The 26652-nt window shown below is 33.4% G+C and overlaps 1 protein-coding gene across 4 annotated transcripts in view; it reads left to right on the forward strand.

Annotated features, from left to right (window-relative positions):
• Positions 1–26652, forward strand: part of SHOC2 (SHOC2 leucine rich repeat scaffold protein) — a 96498-nt gene that overhangs the window by 41737 nt on the left and 28109 nt on the right. For all 4 annotated transcript variants that reach the window (XM_025467182.3, XM_025467181.3, XM_049103096.1 and 1 more), the window contains 2 exons: positions 1236–2181; positions 22481–22618. In XM_025467182.3, coding sequence (XP_025322967.1) covers positions 1479–2181; positions 22481–22618 — 841 coding nt within the window. In that variant the 5' untranslated portion in view covers positions 1236–1478. The remainder of the gene's footprint in view (positions 1–1235; positions 2182–22480; positions 22619–26652) is intronic.

Here is a 26652-nt window from a genome sequence, read left to right on the forward strand (position 1 = left end):
CCGGGATCACACCCTGAACCAAAGGCAGATGCTCAACCGCTGAGCCACCCAGGTGTCCCTGGATATCTAATTAAACCATAATCTTGTATAGGGTAGGACTCACATCCTCTGTATAGAAAATCTAAGCATGATCCTGTGCACTTAGACTATCAGATACTTCTGGTGGTTTCATAAAATTAACTATTTTTCCTAACATCTTAAGCTAATCAAGTAGGATGTGAATCATTTTGTCTTTAACCTTTGAGCCCTACTACTACATAAAGATCAGTTACTTATAAAGTTAATAAGTCACAAGATACAAATTATATTTTAAATTGAAAAATGCTTAGGGAAGACTGACTCCACAAAGATTTTACTCATCTTTTCAGCTTTTGTGGTTCTTTTTGGTCAATAATTGTACCATGAACTTTTTCTACTTTTAAGAACCCTTAAGAATCCTTATCACCATTCAGTTTCTAGTTTATAGATCTCATTGGAGATTTCTCTTTATTACTGTATCTCAAAGGTGGTGCCTAGACCTACCTACGTTAGAGTCACCTAGAATGCTTATTAAAGTACAGATTCTTAAGACCTTTTTCCTAGACTATTTGCTTTGCTCTGTACATATTTCACTTGCCATTTTATTCTTTAGTGAGATTGCTCTTGATTCTATCATCATGGCCTTTGAATTTGTTCCTGTTACCTAAAGCTGTTTGGCAATTAGTGCAGATAGAGCAGTTTTAATGTAATGGTTAGAAACACAGGCTGTGAATATATACATTGGAATCTCAGTTCTGTTGCTTTTCCAAGATCACAGAGGTAGTTACTTAAAAATATTTCTGTGCCTCAGTGTCCTTATTTGTAAAATAGGGACAATAATTGATCTCCTAGGGCTGTTACATGTATTAAATTAATATTTGTAATTTTTTTACAGTGGTGCTTGTACATAGAAAGCTCTCAAACATTAGCTGCTATTATGATTTCTCCCATTTTTCAGTTCTTACAAACTTACGGAAACTTATATGCCTACCTTACCTCTTCCTGTTAGATTGTAAAGTCCTTGAAGATAGGGGCCTGCCTTACCAATTTTTATAGTTTTTTGATGGATTTTGCATAATAGAAAGTGTTCAGTAACTACTGTATCAAATCACAGAAAAATGGCCAAATTTTCAATGAGATTGTTTTTTCAGAGCCCATTTGCTTATTATAAATTATAATCTAAAGTAATTTAATATTCTTTTTGTATTGTATTTCAGGAATTCTAATGAATCATTGACCAAGCACCATTTTACCATTTGGAACAAGTTATCAGAAATGGGCATAGTGCTTTTAGATCCAACATGTAACAGATGGCTGTTACTCCATGGTGATTATTTCTTCAAGCCAACACCTTTTTTGATTGTGTAGGATCTTTGTCTCTTCATCTTTGAATTCCAGTTACTGTTGTTGGCAAATAAAACAAAGGAGTTCATGTAGTTTTTGCCCAAGTTTGAGTCACCATGAGTAGTAGTTTAGGAAAAGAAAAAGACTCTAAAGAGAAAGATCCCAAAGTGCCATCAGCTAAGGAAAGAGAAAAGGAGGCAAAAGCCTCTGGAGGTTTTGGGAAAGAGAGCAAAGAAAAAGAACCTAAGACCAAAGGGAAAGATGCCAAAGATGGAAAGAAGGACTCCAGTGCTGCCCAACCCGGGGTGGCTTTTTCAGTTGACAATACGATCAAACGGCCAAATCCAGCACCTGGGACGAGAAAAAAATCTAGCAATGCAGAGGTGATTAAAGAGCTCAACAAGTGCCGGGAAGAGAATTCAATGCGTTTGGACTTATCCAAGAGATCTATACACATATTGCCATCATCAATCAAAGAGTTGACTCAATTAACAGAACTTTATTTATATAGCAACAAATTGCAGTCTCTACCAGCAGAGGTGGGCTGTCTAGTAAATCTCATGACACTGGCTCTAAACGAAAACTCACTTACCAGTTTGCCTGACTCTCTTGATAACTTGAAGAAGCTGCGAATGCTTGATTTACGGCATAATAAACTGAGAGAAATTCCTTCAGTGGTGTATAGGCTAGATTCTCTCACCACTCTTTACCTTCGCTTTAATCGTATAACTACTGTGGAAAAGGACATAAAAAATCTATCAAAACTCAGCATGCTTAGCATTCGAGAGAACAAAATCAAACAACTACCTGCTGAAATTGGTAAGAGACCTTGGATTACTATTATTCGTAGTATTTGTTATGCCACATAATTTTGTTGAGTGCTTTTCCCTATTAGAAAATATCTGATATTTGCCTAAAAACAACTGGTTTCTAAATGTCATCTTCTTTATGTTTTATTTAATTATTCAGTTTTAGTAATATTAGTGTATGGTTTGAGCTTATTTTATACACTTAAGAAAGTGAGTTAGAATAGAAATGTAGTTGGGCCTGTTCATGTAAACCTATTCTGCTTTCATTTTCCTGGAGAAAAAGTAAATTTGTAGCAGTAAAAAGATGTTTCCCAGGTTTTTAACTTGTTACTACCTATTTTTAAAAATGTTTAAAAATTATGGTAGATTCATTAAGGCTATATTTTCCAGTTCTTTCACTTTCTCTTCTTTATCTGAAAAATGTGTAAATTCACATGACTTTTCTATGTAATTTACTGCAAAAGATTGGCATATAAGAGCGTTGTAAATAAAAAACAAAGGAAGGGGAGTAGTATAAAAAATAGGATATATATGTAAACAAGTCAGTAAAAATGTTTTATTTTTTAATTAGGGAATATGGTAAACTTTGACTTACCAATTTTAAGCAATTAAGGTATTTATGAGCTTGTTTTATAATATTTTAAATTGATATAAAAGTTAATTATGTAACTTTTTAATTTAAAGAAGGTTTTCTTATGAAAGATATATTCTGAATAAAATAGGCGATTTAAAAATATTGTTGCTTGAGCATTGGCACTGCAGCTTGTTAGAATATTCTGTATGTGTGTTTAAAAATTTATTTAGCTTTGAAAAAAGATGTAGTTTAAATTTTAGGTATGGCGTTTTTCTACACTTAACTCTATCCAGCCACACAATATCTTAACTAAATTTTGGTTTCATTAAATGTATTTAGAAAATCCATGATAGATTTTCCCAAGCAATAAACTGTACTCTGAAAGTATGACTCACTTATGAGTATTGAAATATCCTCAGGAGTCTGAGTGGAAATACTCCTTTTCATGTCTTCAGATAGAAATGTGGTTGTTGATTGACTTTTGATTTCATACCAGATTCAGTTAAAATTTCACCAATATATATAGTTCATTCTGAAATAGAATTATAGGCTGTAGGAAATGCTAAAAGAAAAAAGAAATGCTAAATTTTTAGATAGAAATATCAAATGTTATTTCCTGTTTTTTTCTTATTGTTTTGTGTATATATTACATTCCATCTGAAAATGTTAGCTTTAATTCATGAGTCCTATTAAAGATGTCTTTCCATAGAGATGTTATCAAATTACCTGAGAATTAAAAGCATACATTTCTTATATAAGAAATTATAGGAAATTTACTTCAGTTTGTTCTTAGCATATAGATGTGGCATTTTTACAAAAGTGAATGTATTTTTTAAAAATTGGCAAATTTTATTTAATTAAATGGTTTGTGCCTGCCTAATCTTTTGACCTTTATTCCTAAGTTTGTAATTTTAAAAATAACCGTTGAATTTAAGAAGTACCCTTCCACAATTATAGTGGCGTCATTAAAGTTTGTGTTCTTGTAATTTTTGTATTTTTGTAAAAATAGTAACTTCATAAATGTTATTTTATTCCAAGCAGGGCATCAGATAGACAATAAACTGATTTTAAAGATAAAAGTTAATATTTCTTAAGAGAGGTTAAAATTTATAAGGTGTTTTTTTTTTTCTTTTAAAGATTTTATTTATTTATTCATGAGAGACAGAGAGAGAAAGAGGCAGAGACATAGGCAGAGGGAGAAGCAGGCTCCCTGCAGGGAGCCTAGTGCAGGACACCATCCCAGGACCCCATGATCATGCCCTGAGCAAAGGCAGATAGATGCTCAACTACTGAGCCACCCAGGTGTCCCAAGATTTATAAGGATTAACTTAGATGCATGGATTTGGGGCAGACATTGTAGAAGTCTGCATTATCTTTTCCCTATAGAAAACAAGATGTCCAGTAAAAATAATATAATCATAATAAGAAGAGTAACTGTTTGAGCATAGTTTGTCATATGGTATATTTTGTGTATATTTTCTCATTAAGTTCTTACAGTAACACATTGCAATAGGCAGTTCTTCCTCCATTGTATTGAAGTAGGAACTGAAAATGTATAGAGAAATTAATTTACCAAAAGTCATGCAGCTAGGAAGTTGACAGAGTCAGAATATGAACCTAGTTCTTAACTCTGTTGCCCCCCACTAGTCTAGACGAGTTGATCCCACTCCACTCCCATAGTACATGACTTAGTCTGGGAGGTTCAGGGATCTGTACTTCTAAAGAGTAAGCTCAGGTATTGGATCTGTAGCTGCAGTTAAAAGCCATTGCATTGGGTTTTGTTTGTTTGTTTGTTTTTGTTTTTTTTTGAGGGAGGAGGATGTTAGCAGTTTAATGAAGATATAATTCACATACTATACAATTCATATGTTTAAAGTGTGCAGCACAGTTGGTTTCAGCATATTCACAGAGTTGTGCAACCATCACAAACAATCTTAGAACACTTTTATCATTCTAAAAAGAAACTCTGCACTTTGGCAGTTACCCCTCCTCTGTTTTCTTGAAACCCCCTAGCCCTAGGCAGACTCTAGTTTGCTTTCTGTTTCTGTGGATTTACCTATTCTTGACATTTCATATAAATGGAATTATACACTGTGTGGTCTTTGGTGATTGGCTTCTTTCACTTAGCAAGCATGTTTTCAGAATTCATCCAGATTGTAGCATGTATTAGTTCTTCATACCTTCTTATTGCCAAATAATACTCCATTGTATGAATATACCACATTTTATTTACCCATTCATCAGTTGAACATTTGGGTTGTTTCCAATTTCTGGCTATTGCAAATAAAATTACTATTAACATTTGTGTCCCAAGTTTTTGTGTGGGCATTGTTTTCATTTCTCTTAGGTTGTAAACCTAAGAGTGGAATTACTGAGTCATATGGTAACTCTTGTGTTTAACCTTTTGAGGAACTTCTAGACTGGTTTCCTAAGTGGTTTTTTTTACATTTCCACCATAGTATATGAGGGTTCCAGTTTCTCTACATCCTCACATCTTTTTTTATTATAGTCACTCCGTGAGTAATAAGTGGTATCTTGTGGTTTTGATTTGCAGTGTTTTGATGACTATAGATTTGTTTTTAATTTTTAAAAGCTATCTTTTATTATAAAGGAAAGACAGAAATAGTTATTTTCTTTAATGCAGATCTTGCTTTACTGCTTTTTTAATTACAAAAAATAAAATCCCAAACCCCTTTGAAAATGTTTCCAAATTAAGACCCATGTGAAAAAAACAAGTAAAACGGAAATTTGATGTTTTTTACAGTGTTCTATACTTTTTTTTGGAGTGAGGGAGGGGTACAAGGAGAGGGAGAAAGGGAGGATATTTAATGTGGGGCTTGATTGCACAGTCCTAAGGTCATGACCTGATCTGAATGAAATCAGGAGTCATTTAAGGGCCTGAGCCACCCAGGTGCCCCAAAAGTGTTATATACCTTTGTAGTTTGACTTACTGCTGCAACCCATAACACGAATTTACAATTCAAAATACATGTTAATTATCATTTTGTAAAACTTACTTCTATATATTTTAGATTTGTATTATTATAGAAACAGATTTATATTATACATATTAAGTATTTATTTTCTTGTCATATAAGTATACTTTGAGTCATGCCATCTAGCAATATATTTGAGGAGTATGAGAAATTAGACGTTCTTGAAATACAGCCTGTTGTTTAGTTTAATATATTTGGAATTTAGTCATTACACAAGTTTTGCTGCTTTATAAGGAACTATATTAAAATCAGAACATCTATCCATTATAAGCATTAATGGCATCTTTATTAATGCGTTGTGATTTCATACCAGTGATACATATTCGTGAACACTGGCAGAAAACAGTAAAAGGATACTAAACAGACAGTAAATGTAATCATACGAAGAGCTAGAGATTTTTACATCAGAGTAGTCAGTAGTCAGTAGTAGTTGATAATATTCATTTACCTTTCTTTTTGTGTGATAAGGCATGGACACAGAAAGTATATGTCCTGTCTTTCTGTGTCAAGTAGTAGAGGAAACTCTTAGTCATTGCTTTCTTTTACAAATCTGTTTTCATCCTTCCTCCCATACCTTCTTTTACAATTTGTAATCTTGAAAAAGACTCATCATTGTATACCAGGACAGTCAAGAAATAGCATTTTGAGAGGGAAAGCAGGGATATAATCACTGTTTCTCCCCATAACCCCTGCTGGTTCTGTTGAGTTTTATGTTAGAGATGTGCTTTTTTGTAATTTTTTTTCCTGAGTGGATTAGGATTAGGGCCATCAGATAGTCAATTTGAATAATTATTTAGGGAATTCTGGACAATGAAGTTTTAAAGGATTTTATTCTATTATGAAGGAAATGGTAGTTCTTTGAAACCAGAAAAAACTCCCATCTTTCTCTCTTATGAGTATTCCTACAGTTTTCCTTCATTGAAAAGTATGGTTTAGTTTAGGATTTCTTTAAACTTTAACCCTTTTTAATTATTCTTTATAAAAACAGCTAAAGTTAGGAGTACTTTTTTAAAAAATATATTCTTCCTACATTATATATAATACACAGCTTCATGTGAATCTGTCAAAATAATCCATTTGCTTATGAGAATGATCTGGTATGTTAAAATGTATGCTTTTTCAAACCCATATTATTTTTACCTATTTTAAAGAAAGAGCTCTCATAGCATTCAGATCTGTAAGAAATTAGAATCAGCAAAAATTTTTTATCCATTTGACACAGTAACAGTTACTGAAAACAATTCCTACTATACTGAATTACTGCTGTTACATTCTATAAGTTAAGTGAAATAATATCATCAATGTCTATATAAAAATACTAAGGACAGAATCAGAATCAGCAATTTTTTTAAAAGTTGAAAGGACCTTAGAGATTTTTAATTCCCTGTTTAATTTTCTGTGGATTTTTATATTTTTATAGATAATAAACGGTAGTTTTTCAATAAGTGGAGCTTGAAGGCAATGTAATGAAATTCAATACTATTACTCATTTTTCAATATTAACTCAAATTTTAACCCTTAGTTCCTAAAATTCTTGAAATTCTCCCAGGACTGCCAGGGGTGATAAAATTCATGGTCCAGGTAACATTATTTGATGGATCTCATTTGAGTGTTTTGTACGAGTGCTAATGAATAACTTAGTTTGGCAGGAAAAAGAGATCAGGGAAGGGAATTCATGGTTATTAATAAATAACTCCTTTTGACTGAGAATCTACAAGAGACCCTAGAAATTTGGAAATGAACTGTTAACTTATTGTCATCAGATTGTCAGGTGTCTCACTGAACAACGAAAACCTATATGAGTTGTTATTGTTAAAGGAGGCTGTAAGAGAACAGAAAATAACACTTAAGCCATCTTAGAAGGGTTTGATAGGATCGGGTACAATTGACTTTCCACCCTACTGAGGTATAGGGAATTGTATTCTAATAACAGCATGCTACCCTACCCATTCAAAGGAATATAGACACTGTTGTCCATGTTGCCTAGTTGCAGATGCCCTTGATTAGAAGAGCTTACTGAAGTCGTCTTTGCAATGAAAGAGAGAATTAAGCCTATTAGATAAATTTAAGTAATAGTAAAAACTCTGATGTAAGTTCCTAAATCTGTTCAAGCTTGTTTGATAGGTATTTCCAGCTTTTGTTAATTATGTAGTTTTACAAATTAGTAAGATTTGATGTGATTTTTTTTTGTATTAGTTAATCTCTGAATAATTGAAAATATTCCCATATGCTCAGGAACAAGAGATGAAATAATTTTTAAGATTTATTTATTTTAGAGGGGGTGGGAGAGGGAGAGAGAGAATCTTAAGCAGGTTCCATGGCCAATGCAGAGCTTCACTTGGGGCTCATTCTCACAACTTGAGATCATGAGCTCAGGTGAAACCAGAAGTTGGTCACTTAACCGACTGTACCACACAGGCACCTCAAAGATGGTTCTTTGCTCGGTCTGGCTAGAGATATATCAATTTTATAGGTCTTTTAAAAATTTCTGCTTTTGTTTTTTTTTGTTTTTTTTTAATCTTTTGTTTTATGTTTCTATTAGTTTTTCCTTTAGATTTAATATGCTCTTCTTTGTCGACTGTGTTATTGGATTGATTTCAGACCTTTTCATTATATAAGCATTTCATTATAATTTTCCCAAGTACTGTTTTAGCAGCAACCTGTAAATTTTAATGCTGTATTTTCTTTATTGTTTAAAATATTTTCTAAATCTTTTATTCTGTAACCCATGGATTATTTAGAAGTGAATTGTTCAATTTGTCAAGTATTTGGGAGATGTTTTCCAGTGTTTTTGTTATTCACTTATGAAATATGGCCTATCTTACTAAAAACATTCTATATGAAATTGAAGAGAGTATTTATTGAGTTGCCTTTTTTTTTTTTTTTTGGAGCAAAGTCATGTTAGTTGATAATATTCATTTATTCTATGCTATTATCAATTTTCCGCCCACTGTTTTTTCAGTTAGTGAGAAAATAAGTACTAGGTAGCCAACCATACTAATAGATTTTTCTCCCTTTAGTGCTATTAATTTTTGCTGCTTATGTTTAGAAATTGTTAGTACTTGTGGATATACCTAGGATTTTTTTTCCCCTTCTTCTGATGAGGCTACTTATTATGTCATTGAGAAATATCTGTCTTTTTTTCTGGTAACATTTCTGGTAATTTTTTTTTATGAATCCTATTTTAAGTGATATTAATACAGTCACTCCAACTTCCTTGTTAATTGGTACTTGCATTGTATATCTTTTGTCTTTCTTCTACCTTTTTGTGTCTTTACATTTAGAATGGTTTCTTATAGACAACATATAGATCTTGTGGTTTTTAATCCTGGCAGTTTTTAAAATTTTAATTTAAATTTTAGGTAGTTAACATACAGTGCAATATTGGTTTCTGGAGTAGAATTCAGTGATTCATCACTTACATACAATACCCGGTGCTCATCATAACAAGCACCTTTCTTGATACCATCTAGCCCTTCTCACACCCACCTCCCTCCATCAACTCTCAGTTTGTTCTCTCTCATTAAGAGTCTCTTGTGGCTTGTTTCCCTCTTTTCCTTTTTTTCTTTTCCCCTTTCCCATATGTACATCTGTTTTCTTTCTTAAATTCCACATATAAGTGAGATCCTATTAATCCTGGAAGTTTTTGTCTAACTTGAAGGATTTAGACCATTTACATTTAATATAGTTTCCAATGTGGTTGGTTTAAATCAGCCATCTATTTTCTTTCTCTTTTTCTTTTCTTTTTTTTTTTTTTTTTTAAAGATTTTATTTATTTACTCATGAGAGACAGAGAGAGAGAAAGAGAGAGGCAGAGACAGGCATAGGGAGAAGCAGGCTCCATACAGGGAGCCTGATGTGGGACTCAGTCCCGGGTCTCCAGGATTACACCCTGGACTGAAGGCGGTGCTAAACCGCTGAGCCACCTGGGCTGCCCAGCCATCTATTTTCTGTTTGTGCCATATGTTTTTTTCCCCTTCATTTCATGCCTTCTTTTAGATTGACTATTTTTATAAATTCTATTTATCTCAACTCTTGGCATATTAGTTATATATGCCCTTATTAATTTGCTTTAGTATCTGCTCTGGTATTTACAATACCTATCATAATGGTCTACATTCAAGTAATATATCCCTTCTCATATTTCTTAAGAACTTCACATAGAACACTTTTATTCCATTCTTTGTGCAATTATGGTCATACCTTTTATTTCTTTATATGTTATAAATCCCATAATTGCTCTTATTTTTGTTTAAATTTTATCTTTTTAAAACTTTTAACTTTGAACAAATTTTAGACTTAACAAAAATGTTGCAAAACCAGTACATGGGGTTCTCACATACTCCTTACCCAGGTTCCTCTTTTATTAACAATCTAAATAACCATTATACAGTGATTATGCAGTGATCAAAACCAAGAACTTTACATTGCTACAATCCTATAAACTACAAATTTTATTCAGATTTCATCAATTTTTCTAATGTCCTTTTTCTGTTCTAGAATCCTACATTACATTTAATAGTCGTATGTTTCTAGTCTCCTCCAGCCTGGAGAAAGATTGAAAGTCTTTTCTTTTGTGACTTTGATACTTTTGAAGAGTACTGCTCAGACATTATGTAATAGATCACTCATTTTTTTAATTTATATTATGTTTTCTCTTGACTAGTTTGAAATTATGTGTTTTGGCAAGAATGCCACTGAGATGATTGTGGTGCTTTCCTGAGTGAATCATATTGAGAGATACATGATGTTGATATGTCTCATTGCTGGTGATTTTGACCTTGGTTATGTTGATTTTTGCTGTGCTGCTCCACTTTAAAGTTAATAATTTTTCTTCTTAATTAATAATTACCTTAAGGAGTGCTGGTTTTAGTCTATACCAATACCTTATTTTTCCTTAATCCATTGCTCCCTGAGTTTAGCATTCATGGATGGATCTTCATCTTCCTGAAACAGTTACTACTGTGTTCTAGTGGTGATTTTTAAAAAAAAATTTGCCTCATTTCTTTCTCATTAATTGATATTCTTCTATAATGAAGAGCTGTTCTTTCTCTCCCTTATATATTGTTTTATTTCCTTACTTAAATTATATCAGTCTGGGCTCATTCTGTTCTGTGGTTTCCAGCCCAGTATTACTTTTATTGTTATATTGCTCCTTTTGTTTCAGCTTTGGTTATTGTGGACGTTTTTAGGTTGTTTCCTCTGCCTTTTGCTGTGCCATCATCCTTCTCGGTTATCTTTTAAAGAGATTAAAAAAATGCAAAAAAAAAAAAAAAAAAAACCACCCAAAACCCTTTCATAGTTACTCATGAATTTACCATTTCTAGTCTTTTCGTTATTTATGTAGATCTGAATTTGTTATTTTTCTTTTATCCGAAGAACTTCTTTAATATATATTGTAGTACAGGTATGCTCATAATGAATTCTCCAGGCTTTTGTCTTAGAGCCTGTTGCTTTTATTTTTTAAAACTATTTTTCTTGGTGTAGAATTCTAGTTTGACAGCTTTCTTTTTCTTTTTTTCCCTTTTTTCTGTATTTTACACTCTCTCCTATCTCTGTGCATTTTGTTTTGTTTGTTTTTTCTGGCTTGCCTAGTTTCAGGCCAGCAGTTTTGCTATAGTTCTTATCTTTGTTTCAGTGTTTTAAGTGTTTTTCTCCGTATATTTAAAAAAAATGCCTTTTTTTTTTTTTTGGTGTGTATTTCTAACTACATGTATATTAAATCTCTTTATGTTCCCTTCCAGGTAACTGATGTTTTATTCATTTTTATGTGTGTTTTAGATTGTTTCTTTTTTCTTTTAATTTTATTTATTTATGATAGTCACACAGAGAGAGAGAGAGAGAGAGAGAGGCAGAGACACAGGCAGAGGGAGAAGCAGGCTCCATGCACCGGGAGCCTGACGACGGATTCGATCCCGGGTCTCCAGGATCGTGCCCTGGGCCAAAGGCAGGCGCCAAACATCTGCGCCACCCAGGGATCCCTAGATTGTTTCTATTGCATTTTTTATTGCTATATATGATTTCCTTTTCAGTGTCTAATCTATTGTTAATCTCATGCAAATGAAGTTTTAATTTGAGATACTTTATTTTTTTGAGATTTAGTCTGATATATGGTCTTTATAGTATGACTATCTGGGGATTTTGTTTTCTGACCCTTCTAACTTGGCAGGACCAAAATTCCGAAAACTTACCTACTACATACAGCAGCTATCAAAATCTCTGCTTGGCTCTTTTAGCCTTCTAGCTGTTGTTTTTCCCCTGGGTTCCTTGCAGTCTTCTCTCCCATAGGAGCACTTTTGGAGGCAGTCAAAAATATGAGGGGTATGCATATGCAGATTTTTGGGACTACACTCTTTGTGTTTCCTCCTTTCCAGGATATCCAACCTTGAATTCCAGCCACTGTCATAAACCCTAGACCTTATCCTCTGGCTTTTCAGGCCAGTAGGACTCTGGTTTTCTACTTGAGATTTATTTTCTGCTGGCAGATTTGTGAGTAACTTCATGGTAAAAGCCTTAAAAATGTGGATCTTACCCAGTGTAATTTTTTTGTTGTTGTTATGTACTGTTTCATAAGAAATTACTCTGAAGCATAGCTCCTAAAACAGCACTTGTTTACTACTATCTTACAGTTTCTTTGGTTCAGAATCAAGCATAGCTTAACTGGATCTTCTGATTTAGGGTTTCTTATAAGATCTCTCACTCAAGGTGGTAGCCAGGGGCTGGGGTGTCATCTGAACACATGTCTGGAAGAGGGTCCACACCTGAGCTCATGTAATTGTTTTCAGGATTCAGGTGCTAGCAGGCTGTTGGACTAAGGGCTTCAGCTTCTTACTGGCTGTTGGCTGAAAGCTGCCCTTAGTTCTTTGCCACATGGATCTCTCCAGCGTGGCAGCTTGCTTTATCAAAGGGTACAAGGGGAGAAGGGAATAGAATGCTAGCAAGATGAGAGCACAATCTTTTGTAACCTAATCACAGATGTGACATCTCATCACTCTTCTCATATTCTGTCCATTAGAAACAAGTCACTGAGTTCAGCACACACTCAAAAGAGGGTTAATTATGCAATGTGTAGTTATACATGAGACAGGGTCATTGAGGCCATCTTAAAAGTCTGCGTATCATAGTTCCCTTTTTGCAAGAGTTGAATTCCTTCTAGTTTCTGCTTTGAGTTTCTTTGCATGCTTTTATATAGTGTTTTAAAGATAATTTATCCAGGACTCCACCATGACTGTTAGCCAGAAGAGCAGTATTTGACTCTTTGGCTATTAACCCCAATTCCCTCTTTGGGGCAAAAAATGTTCTGTCATGATAACATTTTCTTCAGACCTGTATTTTTTTTTTCCTAATTAACCAATAGATTGTTACCTGTATATCTTACCAATATCTCAGATTTAGCATTATTAAAATATAACTCCTCACCAAACACTTCCCTTCCTTTTGGATTCTGTTTCTCTCTTTTAATTGCATCACTATCTTCTCTGTCAAATCTGGCTCAGTATCTTGAAATCAGGATTTTTTTCCTGTTCTAGATCATGTCAAAGTGTGGTCTAATCACCAGACAGATTGCTGGCCAACCAATTATTTTATCACCAGTTTGTCACAAGTTAACACAAATTGAAAGTAAGCATTTAGAATCTTGTATAACAATTTGACATTGCTGGAACATCCAAGAATGCAGTTTTGTATTTTACAGAATGTTGGTCTATAACCACCTAGGAAAAAAGCAAAACCCCAAACTAGTCCTTTACCGTATATAATTTACCACATTCCTATTGCTTTTTTCCTCTCTTTGTTGCTTGTGTAGTGGGCCTGTTCATTCCACTGCTTTTGATTACTCACTGTAGGCCCCCTCATGTTTCATGTGGGCTAACTGCAATAGTTTCCTAATAGACTGTGCTTCCTAATTTTGCCTTCTCCAATCCATTCTTTTAATCTATGAGAAAATAGACTTTCAGGGCAGCCCCGGTGGCCCAATGGTTTAGCGCGACCTTCAGCCTGGGGTGTGATCCTGGAGATCCTGGATTGAGTCCCACATCAGGCTCCCTACATGGAGCCTGCTTCTCCCTCTGCCTGTGTCTCTGCCTCTCTCTGTGTCTGTCATGAATAAATAAATAAAATTTTTTTAAAAAAGAAAGAAAACAGACTTTAAGAACAACATTCTGATTATCATGCTTATTCAGAAACTTTAAATTGTACTTTATTGCCTGATCAAAAAGGTCTGTATTCCTTAGTTTGATATTTAAGACTCCAGATCTCTTTTCTTTTTTCTTTTCCTTTTTTCCTTACTTCCTCTCACATGTCCTGTGTTTTAGTTAACATATGCACATGGTTCCTCCCAGCTGGTCCATACACTCTTGTCTCCAACTGTCTTTCCTTACTTTACTTTTGTTTATAGCAGTTAGTCCTTTATTTCCTTATTTTCTGATTCTTCCTTCTGTGCATACTAGAATGTAAGCTCCCTGAGAATAGACTTTTTGTTCACTGCTTAATTTCCAGTAGGTACATAATAAATTTTTCTTGAGTGATTAAGTGAATGAGATGGTCATCCTAAAGGTAAAGAACTTTGACAGTGAAAGATCAACTAAAAAAATGGCTTTTTAATGGTGAAATTTCATAAGCAGAGCCCTCTCTGGCTTCCCATCAAATCACATGATGTCTCCTAATTTTAAGTTTCATGAAAACAGGTATTTAGTGTCTTGAAGTGTCTTTGTATCTTTAGTGCATAGTGTTGTGCCTGATAAAGAGAACATGCATGTAAGAATTTTTTTCAGACTGAATTAATGCCCTTAGAGCAATAAATTATCAAACTCCATGTTTAGTTTTGTCACTTATTTAATCAAATATTAAGCTACTCTGAACAAAGCAATGTATAAAATATTTTTAACAATTATTAAAATTTATAATAATATTTATAATAATTTATAATATTTAATATTAAATTAAATTTAATAATTTAACAATTATTAAAAAATCAAAGATCTTTCTAAAACACAATGTGAAAAAATGGGAAACTTAGAAAAGTTCCAAATCTTCAGGGATTTGATATTTAAATGCATCCTAATAACTTGCAGCCTCCAGAAGGGAAAAAAAAGATACTCTCCTCCTAAATCACTCTTCTGTTTGATGAACATTAGTTTTACATACCAACTATGTGACTTTTAGATATCAGGCATCATGTGTCCCACTGCTTTTTGCATGTGGAACACTAACTTTCTGTATTACAAGATGAAAATGGGTTTAATATATTAGAATAACCTGGTCGACTATATTGCTCAGAGAAATAACAGGAAGAATCCCAGCAAGAGTCTAGACAGTGTTGTCACCTTTGAGAAGGAATATGTCCAGCATGTTTCATTGTCTAGATAAAAGGTAATACCATGCTTAAAAAGTCTTGGATATAATGTGCAACCTTTGCCTCCTCTAAAGACAAGAAAAAAGGAAAATAATGTTTTCAAAATGGAATTAATTTAGACTTCAGAATTTCCATAGAGGGGAGAAAAAAAAGCACATTTTACTAAAATACATTGAAGGTTATACATCTAATACAAATTTAAGAAATGGCTTTTTCTATTTCTGTGCCATGGTTTAGATTAAAGCATGTCCAAAGCAGGAGCTTGGGCCAGAGACTTTTTTTTTTTTTTTTACTTTTATTGATGTATCATAAATGTACAACTGAGGATTGTAAACTGTATAGTATTAGTATCCAAGCTAAAAAATGAACATCAAAACCATCCAGGAGATCCCTCTTTCAGTCACTGCTCCCATCAAGAGTAAGTGTAGTATACAGACTTCTGTGAACAAACATTATTTCTTTTATATAAATGAAACCATAAATCTATGTATATTTTTGTATTTGAGTTCTCCCTTTTGGCGGTATTCATCATAATTGGTGTATATAGAGATAGTTTATTCTCATTATTGCTTAATATCCCATAGTGTGAATATGCCACAGTTTATCCATTCTGTTGTTTAGTGCTTTCTATTTGGAGCTAATACAAATAGGGCTACTGTGTTACTATAATGTAAATCTTTTAGTAAATATATGGACTCCTCTCTGTTGAATATATCCCTGGCAAAGGAATTGGAGCTCCAGTTTTTTTTTTTTTTTTTGCCTTCTTCTTTTCTTCCTTTTTTTTTGTTTTTTGTTTTTTATTTGAAGTTCAAATATCGCTGAACCTCTTGCATTTTTTTTATAATAAATTTATTTTTATTGGTGTTCAATTTGCCAACATACAGAATAACAGTGCTCATCCCGTCAAGTGCCCCCCTCAGTGCCCGTCACCCATTCACCCCTACCCCCGCCCTCCACCCCTTCCACCACCCCTAGTTCGTTTCCCAGAGTTAGGAGTCCTTATGTTCTGTCTCCCTTTCTGATATTTCCCACACATTTCTTCTCCCTTCCCTTATATTCCCTTTCATTATTATTTATATTCCCCAAATGAATGAGAACATATAATGTTTGTCCTTCTCCTATTGACTTACTTCACTCAGCATAATACCCTCCAGTTCCATCCACGTTGAAGCAAATGGTGGGTATTTGTCATTTCTAATGGCTGAGTAATATTCCATTGTATATATTGTATGAGTAGTATTCCACATCTTTATCCATTCATCTTTCGATGGACACCGAGGCTCCTTCCACTCCTCTTTTCTTCCTGTTCATTCTTTCTCTCTCTTTCTTATCTCTCTTTATTTTTGAATATTTGTGTAGTTTCTGACCATCTTTTTTTTTTTTTAAAGATTTTATTTATTTATTCATGATAGAGAGAGAGAGAGGCAGAGACACAGGCAGAGGGAGAAGCAGGCTCCATGCACCAGGAGCCCGATGTGGGATTCGATCCCGGGTCTCCAGGATCGCGCCCTGGGCCAAAGGCAGGCGCCAAACCGCTGCGCCACCCAGGGATCCCAGTTTCTGACCATCTTTTAAAATCTAGCTTTTCCCTATCTACCCAGCCAGAATCTTGCTTCTATTTACCTATCACATTTTTTTTTTTTAAGATTTTTATTTTTAAGTAGTCTCTACATGCAATGTGGGGCTTGAACCCATACCCTGAGATCAAGAGTTGCATGCTCCATTGACTGGGCCAGCCAGCCACCCCCTATCCATCACTTTGTATATATACCTCCTCCTCCTTCTTCTTTTTTCCTCTTCTTTCTTCCTTTTTTTTTTCTTCTTTTTCTGTAGGCTTCACAAACTAATGACCCTGAGATCAAGACCTGAGCTGAGATCAAGAGTCAGATGCTTTACTGAGTCATCCAGGCTCATTTACCTCCTCCTTTATGTTTACAGTGTTTAGCTTTTATATATTTTTATGTAGATCTTATTTTTCCAGGGTAGATTTTGTTTTTTGAGGACAGACATTATCATATTATTATTGCTTTTCCATAAGGCTACCTTATATCCTGTAAAACTGTATTTTGAAAATACAGCCACCACCACTACATACCTATTAGAATGGCTAAAATCCCAAACACTGACAACACCAAATGCAGATTCAAACTCTTACATGTCACTGGTGGGAAGCACAATGGTATAGACACTTGGAAAACAGTTGGCAAATTCTTTCAAAGCTAAACATAGTCTTACCATTACAATCCATCAATCATGATCCTAGTTATTTATCCAAATGAGTTGAAAACTTATATATGTACAAAAAACTAAACGCAAAATGTTTTTAGCATTTTTATTCATAATTGTTGAAAATTGGAAGCAACCAAGATGTCATTCAATAAATGAACGGATAAACAAATTATGGTACAACCATACAGTGGAGTATTGTTCAGTGATAAATGAACTATCAAGCTACAAAAAGACATAGAGGAACCTTAAATGCATATTGCTGAATAAAAGAAGCCAATCTGAAAAATGCTACATCTTATATGATACCAACTATATATAACATTCTGAAAAAGGGAAAAAGTAAAAATCGATGGTTGCCAGGGGCTTTGGGAGAAGAAAAGGGGGTGAATAAGTATGTGAAGCACAGGGGATTTTTAGCGTAGTTAAGCCGTTTTTTTTTTTTTTTTTTAATTGAGAGAGAGAGACACTCTGAAGCAGAATCTGCACTGGGCGCAAAGCCTGAAGCAGGGCTTGATCCCACAGTCGAAAGATCATAACCTGAGCTAAAACTAAGAGTTGGATGCTTACCTGACTGAGCCACCTAAAGGCCCCTAAACTGTTCTATATGATACCTATAGTGATGGGTACATGATGTTATCTATTTATCAAGGCATATAGAACTGGACAACACAGAGTGCATGCTAATGTAAAATATGAACCTTCAGTTAAAATAATGTATCAATGTTGATTTATCAACTCTAACAAATGTATCACACAATGGAAGATGTTAATAGGGGAAATTGGTGTGTGTGTGGGGAAAGAGGATCTTTGGGAACTGTCTGTACTTTCTGTGCTGTTTTTCTGTAAACCTAAAACTGCTATTAAAGCAACAATAAAAAACACTTAATTACCATTACCACTCCTTTTAGTCAAAGCTGAAGTCTTTACCTTAGACTGCAAAACCTTAAGTGAATCTAACCCAGGGCTACTTTATCTCCTACCGCTTGATTCCTTAATCATGATTCTAGCCACATTGGCCTTCTGTTATATTTTGAAGTTCTCTCTTGCCTTTGTGCTTGCTCTTCACTCAGCCTGGAACATTCTTCCCCCCAGAATTCTCATTGCTTCTTCCCTCTTCCCATTATTTAGGTCTGTTTTCTTTTTCTTTTTCTTTCTTTTTTTTTTTTTAGATTTATTTATTCCAGAGAGTGAGAGCAAACAAGCAACTGTGTGCAAGTGTGGGGGAGGGGCATAGGGAGAGGGAGAGAGAATCCTCAAGCATAGATCTGTTTCAAATGCTACTTCATCAGTTTATTTCCCTTTTACTTCTATCAATACATCCAGTTTCCTTCCCCTATCACAGTCTTTTATTTTTATCTTGCTTTATTGTCTTGTATAGCTCTTAATACTTCCTCACCTTGATTATATGTGTTTTTTTTTTCTTATTAAAATGTGAGTTCTATGAAGGCAGGCATTTTAGCTCTTTTTTTCTCTTACTGTATCCTCATTTCCTAGAATATTGTGTAGCACATGGTAGGTGCTTAATAAACATTTGTAGAATGGATAAATGAAGTCCATGTTCTCTCTGTAAGCAAATGTGTGGGAAGTCAGATTTAAAATTTAAAGATTGCTTAGTAAGTATAAAGATTGCTTATTAAGTATGGAATATGAATCATAAGATGTGTAATATCAGTGACTGATGTTACTAGCATGATGCATTCTTTTTCACTAAAAGATACATCTGCTCCACAGAAAACTTCTATTGTGGATAAGAAAGTGTTCTTCTATGAATAGTGTAGGAGAGACTGCTAGTGTTTACTTCTTTGAGTCTCTCCTTTTTCTCTTTGAATTAAAAAAGGTACAAAAATGAAGGAAAAAATCACCCAATACAAATGTATAAAGTAGAAAATAGTGGTTTTTACCACTATTAAACCCAGTCAGAGGCCAGTCACTTATAACACCTTGGTTATTGTCCTTGAGAACCATCTGGGATGGATTTATATTTTGTTTTGTTTTTATCATATTTGGATCATATGTGGTGAAACATGTTTAAAAGTACTATATAGCTGGACAGAGTATAGAAATAGCAAGTAGTCTGTAAGTATTTCAAGAACTGCTTAGATATAACAGGCTCTTTTCCTGGCACAGTGTCTAGTATAAAATTTCTCATATATTCACAATTTTCAAATGTTTCTAATTATTTGAATATGAATAAGAAGAGCTTGGGCAGTTATGAGTGTTACTCTAAAGAAGAGAGATCTTAAACTCCAATACTAAAAATGTTTTGTTCATTGTATTAAATAGGAAGTTTTGGGTTAGTTTTAAAAATATTGTAGGTTTTCATGGAAACTGTATAATGATAAAACTTCACTGAAGTTTATTGGATTTATTTTCTTTAAACTGAGCAAAATTAAAAGTTCTAAAAATGTTCTTCATGAGTCTTAAAATTTATATGTGGATCTTGGGGGGAAAGTCAAATAATTTATAGTATAGCAGTTATGGATCTGAGTTGAATCCCAGCTATTCCATATGGGCTAAAGTTAGTCATAGTCTTCTTTCAACATGTTTTATTTACTTGCCTCAACTCTGTACACTTTTGGTTTTATGTATCTTTCTTTAGAGAAGTGGGTTGTCTTAGTAGGAACTAAAGCAGTTTCAAGTATTATTTATTAGAAACGATAATGGCAAATTCAAAAAAATGTTTTATTCTGGCTTGAAGCGTATTAGATCCAAATTTTATCTTTCCCTAATTATCTTCACTTATTCTTTAACATGGTACTGAGCATTGTACTCGATAAAGAGGGGATAAACAGCTCTACACACTTTAAGGATTATTATGTTTTGGAGAATTGCTCCATTTACCATTATGTAATGCTTTCTATATCCCTGATAATTTTTCTGCCTTGAAGTCCGCTTTTTCGGAATTTAATGTAGCTACTTCAACTTCCTTTTGATTAACACTATTTCTTTTTCCATGCGTTTACTTTTAATTTACTTGTGTTTGTATTTAAAGTGAGTTTTTTGAAAACAACATGCAATTGGGTCTTTTTTCTTTTCTCCTCTCTGACAGTCTCACTACTTGGTGCATTTAGATTATGTACATTTACAGTGTTTACTAATTTAGTTGGATTAATATCAATTATATTTGTAACCATTTTCTATTAGTTGAATTTGTTCTAAAATTGAGCGTTTTATATTCCATATTCTCTCTCCTTAGCATATTGTTTTATACCTTTTTGTTTGTATGTATGTGTGTGGTTGTCTTGGAGTTTACAGTGTGCATTCACAGCCAATTATAAGTCCACTTTCAAATAACACTATACCACTTCATGGATAGTGTGGTTACCTTGTAACAGAGTATTCCCAATTCCTCCCTTTTGTCCCTTATAACATTGCTGTCATTCATCTCATTTTTCCTTGATCTGTATCATCTAATATATTGTTGCTATTAATACTTTGAACAAACCAGTATCTGTAAGGTCAATTAAGAGTAAGAAAATACTTTATTCCTTCTCCAGTGTTCTTTTATATAGATCTAAGTTTCTAATCTATATCATTTTCCTTCTTTGTGAAGAACTTTTTTTTAGTATTCTTGCAAGACCCGTTTACTGGTGACAAACTCCCTCAATTTTTGTTTGTCTGAGAAAGTCTTTATTTCTCTTTTACTTTTGAAGGATAATTTCATTGGATACAGACTTCTAGGTTGGTAGGGTTTTTTTCTTTCAAGACTTTAAATATTTCATTGTACTCTTTTTGCTTATATGGTTTTCTGAAGAGAAGTCTAATATAATTCTTATCCTGTTCCTCCAAAAGTAAGGTGCTTTTATCCTCTAGCTTCTTCCAAAAATTTCTCTTTGCCTTGGGTTTTCTGCAGTTGAATATGCAATGCCTATGGAAAAATAGGAGGGGATTTTTCTTCTGTCTTCACCCTGAAAACCTGGATGGTAAAGCACAAGGGTCACTTTCTCTACCTTCTTGCCAATGTTTATTATTTACTGTTTTATTATTATTATTCTAACCATGTGTGAAGGGGTATTTCATTGTGATTTTGATTTGATTTTTCTAATGATTAATGATGTTGAGCATATTTTCATGTATTTATTGGCCGTTTGTGTATTTTTTGGACAAATATAAAGTTCTTTAACCATTTATAAATTGAGGGTTTTGTTGTTGAGTTTTAAGAGTTCTTTTATTTTGGATATTAATCCTTTAGGAGATATATGACTTGCAAACATTTCTCCCATTCTGTGGGTTACCTTTTCACTCTTTTGATAGTGTCCTTTGACGTACATGTTTTTAATATAGATGAAATTCAGTTTACCTATTTTCTCTGTTGCTTGTGTTTATAATAATGTGGCATGATAATGTGTCCCAGCCCCATTTTTCAGCTTCATGCACTTTACTTGCTCATCTTACTTTTTCAGGATTCCCGACTAATGCCTTTAGAAAAAAAGGGAAGTCATGAGAGAACCAGTGTAGCTGTTACAAATTATAAAGTTTTTGAACTGTAGGTTCAGATGATTCTGTAACAAAAATATTGAGGAATAATACTAAGAATAATCTAAATTGCCAGTACAACTCTTTCAACAAGAAAAATATCCTTATTTTCTATCCTTTTGGAGTACTGTTAAATCTAGAAGCAGTTTTTGATTTATAAATCTCACTTTATATAACATCAGAACATATGCCTATTTGAGATTGTATATATTTTAAAGTAGAAGGTGATTGTCAAATTAAACTCAAGATGAATCTGATACTATTGTGTTGAATTTGGTTAAAAAATTAGTGAGCTTTAAAGTGTGGAATATACAAACATAAATGTGGTTGATGATTACTTAGAACTGTGTATATAATACTGGTGGTCATGTATATTGGTAGTCCTCTGTAATCAACATTTTAAGTTTATCAGATTTCATTTTCTTTATTTTTTCTTTTTTTATTGAGGTATGATTGACAGATTACATTTGTTCCAGATATACAACAACATTGATTCCAGGTGACTCAATATTTGTAAGATGTCATTTTCTAACACATTTCAGAACTTGTGTTTGACTTCTACATTTTTCAGAAAGAAAGTACAATTATGATATAGAAAATGAAGTTTTTTTCTTTCTTTCAGTCTTGCTTAATATATTCTTTAATAATTCTTGTTAAATATTTATGTTGATCAATTTTACAGGTGAATTATGTAACCTCATTACGCTGGATGTAGCTCACAATCAACTTGAACACCTCCCAAAGGAAATTGGAAACTGCACACAGATAACCAACCTTGACTTGCAGCACAATGAGCTGCTAGACCTCCCAGATACTATAGGTATGAATGAAGAAAGAAGACATTGATGGTCATTTATAGTTACTTAGACATTAAAAAGACTACTTTTGATCCATTTCTATATTAAAAGTTAAAATTTAAAATTCATTATTATTAAAGTAGTAAAACTTCTAAAAGAGTATATTTTTAAATTGCTTTTTATTTCCATTTCTTGGTGAAGAAAATAATTAGATTTTAGCAAATGTTGGATCATAAAGAAGATTGTGGAATATTGAGTATATATTTTATTATAATTCTTAAATTGCAGAATGGGTGCATTTTCTGCTTTTGCTTATTTCAGAATGTTGCTTGCTATTATATAGGGTATGGTCTCTTATGCTAAATCAAACCACTGAAAAATAAAACCACTGCTATTTAGTCTTTAAAACATGGGCAGTAATAAATAAATAAATAAATAAATAAATAAATAAATAAATAAATAAATAAATAAATAAAAACATGGGCAGTATAGCTTAAAGCTTGTTCATCTCTACTGTTGAAGGGACTAAGAGATCTCTTGAAGTACAAAATAGCCAGATTCAAAAAGTTGAAGTGTGTTTATTGTGATATATTTGCATAGTCTTTTGTTTATCTTTCTAAATGTCCATAAATTTATACAAACACTAAAGGAAATTTTTTAAAGTTTGGACACCTTTGTAGTTAATGGTGTGTTATAAGAAAACTGTAATGTTTATTTAGGAAAATTACACCTGTACCTAATTTTTGTAATTTCAGTAATGAATATTTATGAGGTTCTGTTACAATATCATAAGAGGCCTATGATGATATGTTTCTCCAGAAGGATTTTTGTTTGTTTCTGTCAGGTACCTAAGGGACCACTTGAATCCATCTGTGTTCTAAGGTTTGAAATTTTTCTGGTCCTACACGTCATTCAGAGGTATTCTGTAGACGAATTGAAGGGCTGTTTTTACTTCAGGTTTACCCTGAGTGCTAGGATGCAGCCCTCTAGTATCCCAGTTGATTCTGACTTCTGGACTTCCCACCATTGGCTGATTGTAGATTTTGACTCTTGGCAGATACTTGCCTTCTTAGCTGCATTTTCTAGTTAGAGAAGCACTCTTAGGACAAAATTTTCTCCATTATTTTGCGTATTTCTTAGGTTTCCAGCTGGTTTCTGACCTGGTGATTAGTCATTATCTTGTTAGCTCTCTGACTTTTGTTTTGGACGTGTTTTTAACTTTTTTTGGTGGAAGGGTTTGTCTGAATTAGCTAGTCTACTATTGCTTGAAACAAGTAATTGTTGAGGATTTTTTTAGTAAGTTATAATCTGTTTTTAGGTTACAGGGCAATTAATTTCAGACTTCTTTAGATATAATAGCTACCCATTAGAACTTTTATCTTCTTGATTCTTGGCCCAGAGTTCTTTATATTACATTACTATATTTAGTGGCAACAGACTAAGTAATTCTAGTTAACTAGTTAGCTGCATTAGATTCATTTCTGAAAGGTAAGATGGTATATAACATATGGTGAACTATTCTAGTATATTCTTAATAATTTTATCAAATTTTCTATATAAATAAAAGGATCTAATTTCTGGATCATTAGGGACTGGGACACAATTATTATTATTTTTTTTAATCTTAAAATGGCCAAAATGAATAAAGAGCAGTGATCCTAGAAGAAAAAAGAGCATAGAAAAGATATGTATTACATATCTAACATGGTTAGACTGATACAAAAAAGAAGCAAAGAATACATTCCTTAGAAATATCTTTGCCATATAAAGTTTAGTTTAATGGGAAATACTGTGTAATATAAGGAACATATCCAAAGACTAAAATAGCAATGTGTAGGATAAGTGGAAGAAGTCTCTTAGTATCTAGAACGAAAAGACAGAAAGATACAAAATAAGAGTCATGAGAGAGAGGACTAGAAGTTCTAGAAAGAGAATAGAGGTAATACAATGAAGAAACTAATAAAATATAATTTTATAATCTTTCCCTGAACTATGACAAAAACTCAGATAATATGATTGACACTGCTTACAAAGAAGACATAATGAAAAAAGGTACATTCTGGTAGAAGTTTTAAAAATTAGATTTACTTAATTGCTTTGAATACACCATATAGTGACATGTAATGTTATAAAACCTGTCTTTGTCTAGTTTCAGTTTCAGGGTAATGCTGGCCACATATAATAATATGTATATAATGTGTATACATGTTATATATATGTTATATAATAACATTTTCCTACAATAAGTAGGAAAATGTGGGAACACTTTGTATAAAGTTGGCATTTTTTTCTTCCTTTAATATGTGGTAATAATTCATCAGTGAAGCCACCTGAGTCAGGATTTTTCTTTGTAGAAATGCTTTTAAAAACAATTTCAATTTTGGGCATGTGGGTGGCTCAGACGGTTGAGCAGTAGACTGGATTTTGGTGCAGGTGATGATTTCAGGGTCCTGGGATCGAGCCCTATGTTGGTGGGGAGTCTGCATGAGGATTCTATCTCTGGTCCTTCTCCTGCGCTCGACCACTTTCTCTTTGTAAAATAAATAAATCTCTAAAAAAGTTTCAATTTCTTTACTAGATACGGAACTATTTAGATTATCACTATTTTATTTTTTTTGAAGATTCATTTATTAGAGAGAGAAGAGGAGGGAGCAGAGAGAAGGGGGAGAGTCTTAAGCAGATCCACCCTCAGTGTGGAGCCCTATGTAGGGATGCATCTCAGGACCCTTAGGTCAGTACCTGAGCTGAAACCAAGAGTTGGAGGTTTTGGGAGGCTTAACTGACTATGCCATCCAGATGTCTCTCACTTTATTCTTTAGTAAACTTAATCATTTATATCTTTCAATGGGTCCATTTCATTTGTTATAGTTAATAGGCATAAAATCGTTTGTAATAATCCCTTATTTTGATAACTGTAGAATCTATCGTGATGTCGCTTTTTTTATTCCTGGTATCAGTAACTTAGATCTTTTCTCTTTTTTTTCCCTGTCTAGTTAGAATTGTATCAATTTTATTGATTATTTCTAAGTTTTACTGACTTTCTGTATTTTTTCTCTGGCTTTTATTTCATCGATTTCTGCTTTGACCTTTAATCTTTTCATCTACTTTGAGTTTTATTCTTTTTTAGTTTCTTGTGATGGAAGCTTGAGGTCATTGATACGAGTTTCTTGTTTTGGGGGGTAGTTTGAGTTATCTCGATTTAAATGACATATTTAGTTTGTTTTGTATGTTCTTACATTTTTTTTTGTTTCCCAAGTATTAGTTGAATGCCAGGATGATTCTTTCTTTGAGAGAAAAGTTCATTTTATGAAATAAGTGGGGAAAAATACCGATTGGTGCTCTATAGACATATTTTCTACCATTTAAGTGTTCATACATTTGAATTAAAAAAGATTCTAATTGACGGGTCATTTTTTTCATAACAAATCTTGAAGGTTAATTTCTCACCTCTGTCCCACTTCCCCATCTCTTAAATGTATTTTACTTAATAACTTGATTTGGATGAATTCTATATGAACAGATTTTTCTTCTACTTACTTTTTTTTTTTTAATTTATTTTTTATTGGTGTTCAATTTACCAACATACAGAATAACCCCCAGTGCCCGTCACCCATTCACTCCCACCTCCCGCCCTCCTCCCCTTCTACCACCCCTAGTTCGTTTCCCAGAGTTAGCAGTCTTTACGTTCTGTCTCCCTTTCTGATATTTCCCACACATTTCTTCTCCCTTCCCTTATATTCCCTTTCACTATTATTTATATTCCCCAAATGAATGAGAACATATAATGTTTGTCCTTCTCCGATTGACTTACTTCCCTCAGCATAATACCCTCCAGTTCCATCCACGTTGAAGCAAATGGTGGGTATTTGTCATTTCTAATAGCTGAGTAATATTCCATTGTATACATAAACCACATCTTTTTTATCCACTCATCTTTCGATGGACACCGAGGCTCCTTCCACAGCTTGGCTATTGTGGCCATTGCTGCTATAAACATCGGGGTGCAGGTGTCCCTGCATTTCATTGCATCTGTATCTTTGGGGTAAATCCCTAACAG

The sequence above is a fragment of the Canis lupus genome, chromosome 28, assembly GCF_003254725.2.
Source record: "Canis lupus dingo isolate Sandy chromosome 28, ASM325472v2, whole genome shotgun sequence".
Lineage (NCBI taxonomy): Eukaryota > Metazoa > Chordata > Mammalia > Carnivora > Canidae > Canis > Canis lupus.